The sequence below is a fragment of the Pectinophora gossypiella genome, chromosome 14 (genome assembly GCF_024362695.1).
Source record: "Pectinophora gossypiella chromosome 14, ilPecGoss1.1, whole genome shotgun sequence".
Classification (NCBI taxonomy): Eukaryota; Metazoa; Arthropoda; class Insecta; order Lepidoptera; family Gelechiidae; genus Pectinophora; species Pectinophora gossypiella.
This window is the reverse complement of record NC_065417.1, coordinates 2,145,365-2,158,065: the sequence shown is the minus strand read 5'-3', so window position 1 is coordinate 2,158,065 and position 12,701 is coordinate 2,145,365. Positions and strand designations below refer to the sequence as shown.

Sequence of the window (12,701 nt, the reverse complement as noted above, 5' to 3'; positions counted from 1 at the left end):
AGTCTATAAATAAATAAATGTGCAATACATAAGCTAGCTATCTATAGTTGCAGCATACATACATAAACAGCCTATATACGTCCCACTGCTGGGCAAAGGCCTCCCCTCAATCAACCGGAGGGGGTAGAACAGAGAATAATACGTAGGTACAGAAAGGACACGGAGTGCGCGCGGATTGTCTGTCTCACTCGCACTTACGCGATAAGGCACCAAAGTGACATAGGTTAGAAGACAACTTGTAGCCACTTTTGATACGAATTCCTAGTCAGAGGCAACTCCCGTCTATAATTATACAGGGTGTTAGTGACATCGTAACGAATACTCGGGGGGATGATTCAGACTATGATTCTGAGTTAATATCAAGTGGAATTTTTCGTCGCAAAATTCATGATCTGTTTTTAATTTTTATGAATTTTTTTCCAATTCTATACTTTTGCGATGGAAAATTCCACTTGACATCAACTCAGAATCTTGGCCTCAATCGCCCCTCAAAGTTTTCGTTACGGTGTCACTAACACCCTGTATAATTTTGCTTCTAAAAGTAATATATTCAATGGGGGACTTTCCAATCGTCGTTCCCCAAAAACACGATAGATGGCGTTGTTCACTTTTAATATGATAATTATTAATTACCTATTTTCTCACTGCTAATTCTCCGTTTCTACAAAATAAAAGCCATTCAATTGTGTTCGCGATTTGTACCACCGTTCTTTTACAAAGTACCCGTGCGTGACTGCCGTTTAAAGGGCAAGTGGGTTCTTAAAAATAACTGCTCACAGGCTAACTGCGATCTTGACAAATGTTAATTAGCCTCCGTACCAGTTTCGTGTTTGAAAGCTTATTAAAGTGGAAATTCTGCTTAGGTAGGGTTTATGTTTTTATAAATATGGAATATAATGAAACCCTGTGGTTCTGTGGTCGACCGGCTTGCTTCTCAAACGGGGTGCGCCGGTTCGAACACCAGTACCGGATTTGCACCAATGATTTATTAATTTAAGTGCAGTTTTCACTAACACGGTCGGCTCGACCACTTTTATACATATTATTTATTTAAATCAGATTACAAGTGCCGCAAATTTGTTAGTAACAGACTTATCCTGTGTTGTTATGTAGACGGCGATACGGCTCACCACCTGTCCCGTTAGTCTAACAGAAAGCTCGTTGAGGTGTGGGTACCTACTGAGTTCATCTTGGATGCGAAGGATGTACTGACTACCCCAATTGGTATATAGTCGTGAGTTTATGTTATGTTATAAAACTATAAATGTGTTTTTATACGAGTGTGATACAAAACCACTGAAACTACCCTTGGCTGCGACCTTGACCTTCAACTTGTAGATTCCGAAATGTATTACGCTGGTCGGAAGTAAAATTTCCACCAAATAACAATTAAATGGTGTGATGGAGTATTACTACTTAAAGCATAGAATAAGGAACAGAACGGCAACTCTTCGCTCCACACCAGCGGCTGATCTAGGTTTACCTCCCCCCCCCCCCCTCGGTCTTACTTTAGTCATAGAATAAGGAATAATACTACGTTTAAAATACTACTGATAATAAATAGAAATAAAATAATAATACTATCAAACAAAATAGAATAATACTACTTATAGCATAGAATAAGGAACAGAACGGCAACTCTCCGCTCCCCACCATCGTCTGGGCTAGGTTCACCTCACCCCCCTCGAACGTAGTTTAGATTTGAATCGTATGGAGGCAGACGTCACACACACAGATGCGCGTGTACGAAACGTCAGTGTGTGTTGTCTGTAACGTGGTTGTTTGTATGAAGTGTCCGGGGTGGGCCTTAGTCTTCAAACGTATGGGCATCAGACGTCCCACACACAGATGCGCGTGTACGATAGCGTCAATGTGTAGTGTCTGTGTAAAACAAGATGTTTTGTACGAAATGTCCGGGGTGTGTTTTAGTGTAAATGTAAAGGTGGGTACTGACCGGTGTTACGAGGCGTATTGTACCATTCGCAGCGAGCATGATATGTTACGTCATGTGCTTAAAATAAGTGTTGATGCTGGCTACGAGCGCCTTATTTCCCTATACTGATAGCACGAACCCTCGCTGTATAACACTTTACATTACGCCTCCTAACACCAGTCAGTACCCACCTTCTGCCGTCACTTTCTGTCTCGCTCACACTTACGCGTTACGCGGCACACGGTAAGAAAAATATTTCGACAGCCTCCGTGGTCTAGTGGTTAGAGCGTTAGGCTCACGATCTGGAGGTCCGGTTTCGATTCCCGATGGGGACATTGTCGAAATCGCTTTGTGAGACTGTCCTTTGTTTGGTAAGGAGTTTTCAGGCTTGAATCACCTGATTGTCCGAAAAAGTAAGATGATTCCGTGCTTCGGAGGGCAAGTTAAGCCGTTGGTCCCGGCTATTAGCCGTAAAAACACCTCCACCAACCCGCAGTGGAGCAGCGAGGTGGAGTATGCTCCATACCCCCTCCGGTTGATTGAGGGGAGGCCTGTGCCCAGCAGTGGGACGTATATAGGCTGTTTATGTATGTATGTCCGGGATCACCACCTACGTTGATCTAACAGAAAGCTCGGTGAGGTGTGGGTAATTAGTTCATATTACGATAGATGTGTCTGACTACCCCGCTAGGGATATAGTCGCGAGTTTATTATGTTATGTCCGAATTGTGCCGTAGCCAAGATATTTGTTGATCGAACCCAGGATCAACCACCTCACGGCCGGTCATAAAATCGGTGTACGCTTATACTTGTTTGAAGGGCATGCAAATATACCGGTCTCTGGTAATGACACGACCTTGGGACTGGATTTGCAACTTGAATACTACGACTGGTGTGGGTTAGTCGCGCCAGCCAGCCAGGCGCCTTTACCAGACGTATAAAATATACTCTAGGTACTTTCTACTAGATAGATTAAATACTTTATTGAGCAGAATGTACACAAGATACAGAAATAACGACAACAGATACAGAAAGGCACAACAGGTGGCGTTATTGCTCATGCAGCGATTTCTTCCGGGAAACCTTTGGGTACAGGAAAATTTTGTAGAAACATATTAATAGTAGTAGCGTGTTAGTGCATTCTAATGTATAGTGTGGGTCTTTATAGTCTACGTCCCATAAAACAATATAGATGGCGCTGTTCAGATTTAACGTGATAATTACTTATTATCTCGTTACTCAAGGTACATAATTATTTAAAAAGTACCTAATCTAATGGCAGAGGCAAAAAAAAATAATTCTCGTTTGATATTTAGTGAGGGGGAGGAGCTCGGTGGCACAGCGGTAAACGCGCTCGATCTGCGATTGTTGAAGTTAAGCAACTTTCGCAAAGGCCGGTCATAGGATGGGTGACCACAAAAAAAATAAAAAGTTTTCATCTCGAGCTCCTCCGTGCTTCGGAAGGCACGTTAAGCCGTTGGTCCCGGCTGCATTAGCAGTCGTTAATAACCACCAATCAGCACTGGACCCGCGTGGTGGTTTAAAACCCGTTCTCCCTATCCATCCATAGGGAAGGCCCGTGCCCCAGCAGAATGGGCTGGTGATGATGATGATTTAGTGAGGGTGAGATAAACCTAGCTCAGCTGCTGGTGGGGAGAGGAGAGTGTCCGTTCTGTGCATAGTATTATTCCTTATTCTATGACTAAAGTGAGACCCAGCGAGGGGGTGAGGCAATCTATATCGGCGCCCGATACCTATTAATGCGGGGGCGGAGAGGAGAGTGTCCGTTCTATACGCGTAATATGGTACTACAAAACTAGAATATGACATGATTCAACATAGCATCACGCCTCTATCCCCGAAGTGGTAGGCAAAGGAGTATATTTAGTGTAATACAACCATCCCTTACATTTTCCTCCAAAAAAATTTACCTTTGGGAACAGTGGTTCCCAAAAAAACTTGGCAACCCTAAAGTTTTTTTTTTTAAATCTAATCAAATTAGTTTAGATCCACTGATTTAAATTAATCCTCAGAATAGTTAGGGTTGCGGAGTTTTTTTTTTCGTTTTTAATTTAAATACTAGCTACATTTCGCAACGGTTCGTACCTAATCATCTAACCGTATCTGAACCTGGCCTTCACACTTCACATCGCTTCCGTAACAACAGATAACAGATTTAGCTCCATCTTTACTTTGCGCAGGATTATATAAGTAATCTTTACCACATTTGTTTCTATGCAAAAAATGGTTGAAGGATATTTTTTTATAGAAAGTTTACAATACAATACAAATACACTTTATTGCACCAAAATAAAAATAAATAATTACAAAAAGACTCTTAACTAAGTAAATGGCTAATGGCGGTCTTATCGCTTAAAGCGATTTCTTCCAGACAACCATAAGGTGAGGAAATGAAAAAAAAAATGTAAAAGTTTTTGTACAGCTTAAGTATAGGTAGTGTAATAATAACTCTTGTTGGTAACGATTTAAGGCAAATAACTGTCCTGATTTCTGCAGACACCTAATTATATTTTAAGTTTTAGCTGTCATTTTCTAAAGCCGTGGTAGCCCTGGAAGAACGGTTGACTCGCACTGTGACGTCACAGTTCGAATCTCAGCATTTTAAATTATCTTAAATACAGTTTTCACACAGTTACAGTTTTGTACGGGGCTCCAAATGACACCTTTCGGAGCCCAAGCCAACCTCGCCTGCACGCGGTATATTCTGCTGTTCAACGAAAGAGGCTCTGGCGACCCACCAACACGCACTGGACCAGCGCGGTGGGCTTATGGTCCAAACCCCCCCTTTGGGGGAGGCCTATGCCCAGTAGTGGTCGCGCTTCGTACGGCTGATGATGACAGTTTTCACTAACTTAGTTGGCTCGACCACAATAGACGGCTTACCTATCACGTTGGTCTAACAGATAGGTCGGTAAAGCGTGGGTACTTATTCCAAAGAGAAAATTAAATCGGAAAAATATCTGACTCGGACGGGACTTGAACCCGTAGTTCTTGTCAAGCCGGGACGAGCGTGTTAACCACTACACCGGGTCCTCCTCCTGTCCATGCGGAATCCTTTCTGACTCATCATCATCATCAGCCCATTAACGTCCCCACTGCTGGGGCACGGGCCTTCCCTATGGATGGGTAGGGAGATCGGGCCTTAAACCATCACGCGGGCCCAGTGCGGATTGATGGTTATTAACGACTGCTAATGCAGCCGGGACCAACGGCTTAACGTGCCTTCCGAAGCACGGAGGAGCTCGAGATGAAAACTTTATTTTGAGGTCACCCATCCAATGACCGGCCTTTGCGAAAGTTGCTTTACTTCTACAATCGCAGACCGAGCGCGTTAACCGCTGCGCCACCGAGCTCTTTCGATCTATGTATCGTCATTAAGCTGACGCCGGGAAAGAATTTCGCACGAATGAGTGCTATAAAAACAAGAAACCTTTATTCCATTTTGCGATGGATGTACCTCAGGCTACCCATTTGGTAACCCAAGCTTATATTGTTATGTTTCATTACAAGTCAAGTTGCAAGTCTCATCCATCAGTGTAGTTTCAAAGTCAAAGTATTTATTGCACACCATATGGTAAACAGTTGTTATACATATTATAGTACCACGTATGGAACCGGTAGGGTATAGCAAAAACGAAAAATGAACAAAAAACTAAATTAAGCCAGAAATAAAAAAAAATAAGTACTTAACATTAAACAAAATTAATCAAAAAATAACTATGAAAATCTGAAAAAGTATTTATAACAAAACCTACAACACTTAGTATATTTATCGTATAAGAAAAACTCTTGCAGTGTGTGAAAACTTTTCTCAATTAGGAATTTTCTTAAAATAATTTTAAACTTTTTTTTGTTTATGTTTTATGTTTAAATCTTTCTCACATTATGCTTTATGTTTTCTTTTATTTCTCAGGTGAGCGACGTCCGCGGCTGCGGGTACCACCTGGCGACGCTGCTGGGGCTGCTGCCGGCGCAGCTCATCAACGTGTACCTTGGCTCCACGCTGCGGTCCATGCACGACGTGCTGCACGAGTCCCATGTCACAGGGTACATCGTATTCGCCTTTCAGGTAAGCGCCCGCATTGTGAGGTCACGCCCCGGACAAAAAACCTCGTTTTACACAGACACTACACAACGATATCGTACACGCGTATCTGTGTGTGTGACGTCTGACGCCCATACGATTAAAGACTAAAGTAAGACCCAGGGGGGGGGGGGGGGTGAGATAAACCTAGCTCAGCCTCTGGTGGGGAGCGGAGAGTTGCCGTTCTATACGTAGTATTATTCCTTATTCTGTGGTGACGCGACGTCTCTCCAGTTGTCATGGCTCGAATCGGCATCAAAAACTACAAGTCGATTTTACGTCCGGCATTGAAGGGAAGAGAGGAAGGGGTAGACCTAGGATAACATTTATGAAACAAATAAAAGAGAAGGTGCAGGTCGTGTCGTATCGGGAGGTGAAGGTTTTGGCGGGAAGAAGAGAGGAATGGCGGTTACTCCACCGACAAGAGCGCAGCTCTTAAATAGAGAGAGAGATTGTATGTAATATTTTATTGTACAAAAATGTTATTAGGTACATAATATCGCAGGACATAAGTTCTTTCAGAAACAAAATCAACGATTAAAAATAGGATGACATTTCGAACTTCGTTCCTTCGTTCGTAAGACGTCAGAACAGTTCACATAATAAACCAGTAGGTATGGGTAGGTAAGTAGGTGTAGGTGTAGGTAACCTAAACTTTTTATCCTTGTTCATTTACGTCATATTCTTACATAAATCGTGGCTGATTTTACAAACTGACGTATCTGCATTTTTTTGCTAAAATAACTTGTCTTATTGACAATAGCAAAAGGTGCAAAGCGGTTTCGCCAAAAATTTCAGATAACAACAATAACAATATCACCAAATATATATCGCGAATTCGAGCCAGCCCCAACAGTATCCAGAAGACGTTATGTGATAGGTGGGACTCCCCCTTCTAAAAAGGTGGATGGAGCTTCACACTTTATAAGTTTGTATTTATGATCGGCCGAATAATGTCTTACTAACACTAGTTTATAAGTCGTTTGTATACTAACATTCTATGGACTTTGTCCGAAATAAACTATGTTTATTTTATTTTTTAATATCAGCGACGAAATATCACAATAGGGTTAGGTACTTTGATGGGACAGACAGTGTGTTTTTTTCAGTTTGTTGTGTTTCTGTAGCAGGTTAGGTACCTTCTGGAATTCCAAAATTTCCAGGAATAAGACGCAATCTGCGATAGACATCAGCATGTACCGTGCAGACGGCGAGACGCCATTGTTACACAAGCACCGAATATAAACGTCAATACCTACAAACAGTTTGTCTGCTCTGCTCTCTGAAACAATTTAAAAAATATTTTAGATTTAAAATTTGAAAATAGAATGGCCCTGATTCCTGAAAATACCTCCTAATTTTATTTTAAGTTATACCCGTCATTTTCATATCCGCGCGAAAAGTAAAGGGACGGATGATTCCCTCCCCAATCCCCTCCCTCCAATATTGGGATGTCATTCCTGTCAAGAACTAAATTTAATTAAATTAACGTTGGCAGTAAAAAGTGAAATAGAAAACAGTGAAAATAAAAAGAAAATATTAAAAGAGTATGCGGATATTTTTGAAGGTGTAGGTTGTTTGCCAGGTGAATATAAGATTGGACTTGACGAAACAGTTCGTCCTGTAGTACATGCGCCACGAAAATTACCATTGGCTATTAAAGACAGCTTAAACAAAAAGTTACAAGATATGGAGAAGCAGGGGATTATTTCGAAAGTGGAAGGGCCGAGCGACTGGGTGAATAGCATGACGGTGGTACGAAAGCCAAATGGGGATCTAAGAATTTGTTTAGATCCGAAAGATCTAAACAAAGCTATAAAGCGAGAACATTTTCATTTGCCAACAATAGATGAAATTACTGCTAATCTGGCAGGATCCAAATATTTTAGTACATTGGATGCAAAAAATGGTTTCTGGCAACTAAAATTACACACCGACAGCACTAACTTGTGTACTTTCAACACTGCGTTTGGAAGGTATAAATTTTTACGTTTGCCATATGGTATAAAATCAGCCTCAGAAGTGTTTCATAAAAAAATGTATGAGCATTTCGATGATTTGGAAGGAGTATGTTTGTTTGTAGATGACTTGTTGGTGTATGGGAAAACAAAACAGGAACATGATTACAGACTAAAAAAAGTTTTGGACCGATGTAGAACAAAAAATTTGAAATTAAATAAAGAAAAATGCAAGTTTGCATTGAAAGAAATTAAGTACCTTGGTCATAAAATTACACAGAATGGGATTTATCCAGATGAGTCACACACATCAGCTATAAAAAATATGAAGGTTCCAGAATCCAACAAAGAATTAGAAAGATTCCTAGGTCTTGTTAATTATGTTGGTAGGTTTGTGCCTAATTTAGCAGAGAAAACGCACACATTAAGAGACTTAATAAAAAAGGACGTAGAATGGCATTGGACAGCAGACCATCAGAAATCATTCGAAAATTTACAAAAATGTCTTACAACAGTACCAGTATTACAATATTATGTTGTAGAAAAACCGGTAGTACTGTCGGTCGATGCCAGTAAAAATGGATTGGGTGCATGTTTACTGCAGGATAATTTACCCGTCAGCTACGCGTCAAGGTCACTGACAAATGCAGAACAAAACTACGCGCAAATAGAAAAGGAGTTATTGGCCTGTGTATTCGCATGCGAAAAGTTTTATTCTTACATTTATGGCAAATCAGATGTCATCATAGAAACAGATCATAAACCACTAATAAATATTATTAGTAAACCTATAGCCTGTGCACCAGCTAGATTACAAAGGATGCTATTACGATTACAGCTTTACTCATTTAAATTAGTATACAAGCCGGGCAAGTATTTGTTTATTGCGGACGCGCTATCAAGGGCCCCGGAACCGGTTTGTTATCGCGATCCCGAGACGCGTGATCACTTCGATGCGCTGGCGCAAGTGTGTGCTGTTACTACGTGCAATCCTCTCACTGATACACACTTTGTACATTTACAAAAGTGTACGCAGAATGATAATCAACTTCAGATGGTTATAACATACATAGATAAGGGATGGCCCGAACATAAAAATTTATTACCAGATGAGGTGACTGCCTATTGGTCATATAAAGATGAGCTAACTAAATCATATGGCTTAGTATGGAGAGGCAGTCGAGTTGTTATTCCAAAAGCAATGCGTTCTGAAATGCTGAAGAAAGTACATGTAGGACATTTGGGTTTAGAAAAGTGTAAGTTACGAGTGAGAGAATGCATGTTTTGGCCAAATATTAATAGTCAATTAGAAGATTACATAAGTAAGTGCCAAGCGTGCATAACTTTTAAAAATGCGAACGCAAAGGAGAAAATGATTCCACATGATATACCAAACAGAGCATGGTCGAAGGTTGGTACAGATACTTTTCATTACAAAGGCGAAAAGTATTTAATAGTAATAGACTACTACAGCAAATTTATCGAAGTTGTAAAACTGCATTCTTTACGTAGTGAAGACGTCATTGATCAGATGAAAGTCATATTTTCAAGACAAGGCATTCCAGACATAGTAATGTCAGATAACGGCCCGGAATATTGTTCTGAACATTTTAAACAATTCTCAAAACAGTGGAACTTTATGCATGTTACGTCATCACCGCGATACGCGCAATCAAACGGACAAGTTGAGAGGGCGATTCAAACTATTAAAAATATAATGAAAAAGACACAACATGATAATACTGACTTCAGACTAGCGTTGCTGTTATACGAAAATACACCTATCAGCAGGGATATACCTTCTCCTGCAGAGTTGTTGAATAATAGAAAAATGAGAACTATAATACCTTGTAATCCAAAAATGTTAAAACCTAAAATTCACAAAAATATAAGATTACATTTAGATAATCGCCAGCAAAAACAGAAGAAATATTATGATAAAGGAGCAATGGATATGCTGCCTCTAAGTATAGGTCAACAAGTGCGAGTCAGAGTAAATAAGCAGTGGGTAAGGGCGATAGTAAATGGACTGGTCGGAAAACGTTCATATTTGGTGAAGCTAGTGGACGGTGGAACACTAGTTCGAAATCGTAGACATCTTAATATTGATAGGGGACAATATATAAATAAACAAAATTGTACAGAAAGAGATAATGTATTGCCATACGATGATATCACTGTCCCGGATGAGGAACCAACATACAGTACCGGTGGTCGTTTACAATCTCCATCCGGTAGTAATAATAATAATATACCATTGTCAAGTGTATCTCAACCTCAATTTTCACGTTCTGGCAGGACACTGAGACAACCTGATCGGTGGGGCTATTCGGCGTTTTGAGTCTGCAAAAGAAAACAATGTTATTAGTAGAAACATGAAATAAATTAAGGTGTAAGTAACAAATAGTAAAAATATATATATATATTTACAAAATAAATGGAACAAATTAAAATGATATATATTATACATATAAAATAAGAATTACGTAGGTACTTACCTTTAAGATGTACACTAAAGTTGAAGTTGATTTGTTGTTTTTTTTAAATATAGGAAATTAATTTAAAATGTATTTTGTTCAAAGAGTAATTATTTATTAGCCATCTACAGAACAGATAAAAAATAAAACTATAATCACTTAATTAGCAGTGGATAAAAAAGTAGATTATGTATCCTACATGAAATTTACATATACTATGTAGATGTAGTATGTATTGTTTAAATATAACAAATATGAATCATAAAAAAAAACAACATACCGATAGTATCATTGAATGATTACTATTTGATTAACTAGATATAAGTTTAACACTTTAATTATAAAAGTATCTTAACAATACTTTTTCAGTATCAGTAAAGAATAAATTCATAACCAGATTCATGCAATATTATAAAATATAATACATGTACCTCCTTATAAAATGTATAAGGTTTCAGGTACCTATCGGTCTAATAATATATTGATTTTGTGATGATTTATTGAAATTAAACTTTAAAATTATATAAAGGAAAGTCAACAATAAAAAAAAAAGCATGTTATACATTAAGCTCTGTTAATTTAATTTTAATTTATAAAGGGGGTTGTGGGTATTTGTAAATAATATGATTGTCGGTAGTTACTTGTGTGGAATAAATCAGTCGTCATCCTAGCACTGGTGTTTTAATACATACCTACATACTCGACAGACTGCTGTTAATTTTAAAATGAACGAATAACCCGGGCGATTTAGGCAATCTTCTGATTTTCAATCTGTCTGTCGAGCGCTGTCAACTTAATTCTGTCGGGTTATTGGCGCGCGCGCGCGCGCGCGTGTGTGTGTGTGTGTGTGTGTGTGTGTTCTGTACCATGTAAGCTCTTCTTGGTCTTCCCCTTCCTCTCTTTCCTTGTAACTTCCATTCTATGATGTTTTTAATAAATTCTGTCCTCAATAACTCTCAGTATTTGCCTCTTTTTCCCTTAGTTTTAGTATACATAAAGGTCAGATTATAATTTATTTAATTCTAGTTTTCATATAGTAGAACCTGTAGAGAACAGTGTTTCTATTGGAATTAATTTTCCTTAAGTGCATATGTATACTTGGACTTGAAATACATATTCATAAATATAATGTACTCTTGACAATGCTATGACACAAGGCAATTACTTAATTCTACACGTGTTTCACTAGCATTTAATTTGAATGTATCGACCGTAAATTAATCACATTAGTACGTAAAGGACCACGTCATATGCAACGTCTCATAATTATTGCTTGCTTATTAGCGCTGGTAGACCAATTCCGCTTAGGGACGGTACTGAAAAGTATCGGCGTCCGAAGGACGTAATATACGATCCCGACGACCCGATTACTCTAGCCATAGAGGCAGCCAATCAGTTCGCGACACCAAACACTTCAGGACCCCGATACCGACCCCGCCGGCGTGGTCGACGATTTCCCTCATTCAGCGCTTATCGTTATCGATCCACTAGGGTCGATTAATAAATTCTTTCAAATATTTTTCCTCTCAGACGACGCCCTGAGCCGAGGTTCGCGCCCAACTGGGCACCCTCAGGCCTGTTGTCTTAAACGTTGTACCGGGTGAGAGCCTTCAGCGCTCCCCATTTGTCCGGCCAACTAGTTAATGCCATCTGCGGCAAATCTGCAATAAGTCACGTCAAAAAAAATAACCTGGTAGACCCGTTGGTAGAACGTTTGACTCTCATTCTATTTCACTTTTGTTTTGTTTTTTGTATTTCCCTGCTTGTGCAATAAAGTATTTAATACATTATGTTATCACCCCCTAAGGGGATGGAAAAAACACGAGTAATTACGGATTCACTAAAAATTCTAGTTTTATAACACAGTACAAAAAGTATACCTAAGAGTCATGGGCACATGTTTTCATCATCTATTCCAATACAAATTATTCTAATTGTTTCCATACTATCTTTAGGCAGTTATATTGTCTTGCTACAATACATGCTAAGAATAGTTATTTTGTTGTTGTCTATAAGTACCTCACGACCTACATGACATGAGCATTTTACAGATAAACAGATTATAATTGTGAAGCAACGGACGATAAACTCCAAGATAATGCGCAGTTCTAATAAGGCGCGTAGTAATTTCAAAATAAATATTCATACACAACATAAACAGCCTATATACGTCCCACTACTGGGCACAGGCCTCCCCTCAATCCACCAGAGGGCATGGAGCATACTCC

General features: G+C 39.4%; 1 protein-coding gene and 1 long non-coding RNA gene across 2 annotated transcripts in view; both read left to right on the top strand.

Annotated features, from left to right (window-relative positions):
* LOC126372600 (uncharacterized) overlaps positions 1–12,701 on the top strand; it is a 209,997-nt gene that overhangs the window by 93,967 nt on the left and 103,329 nt on the right. The window lies entirely within an intron of this gene.
* Positions 1–12,701, top strand: part of LOC126372544 (transmembrane protein 64) — a 38,889-nt gene that overhangs the window by 13,165 nt on the left and 13,023 nt on the right. The window contains exon 2 of the mRNA XM_050018364.1: positions 5,868–6,023. Within this exon, the coding sequence (XP_049874321.1) occupies positions 5,868–6,023 (156 nt within the window). The remainder of the gene's footprint in view (positions 1–5,867; positions 6,024–12,701) is intronic.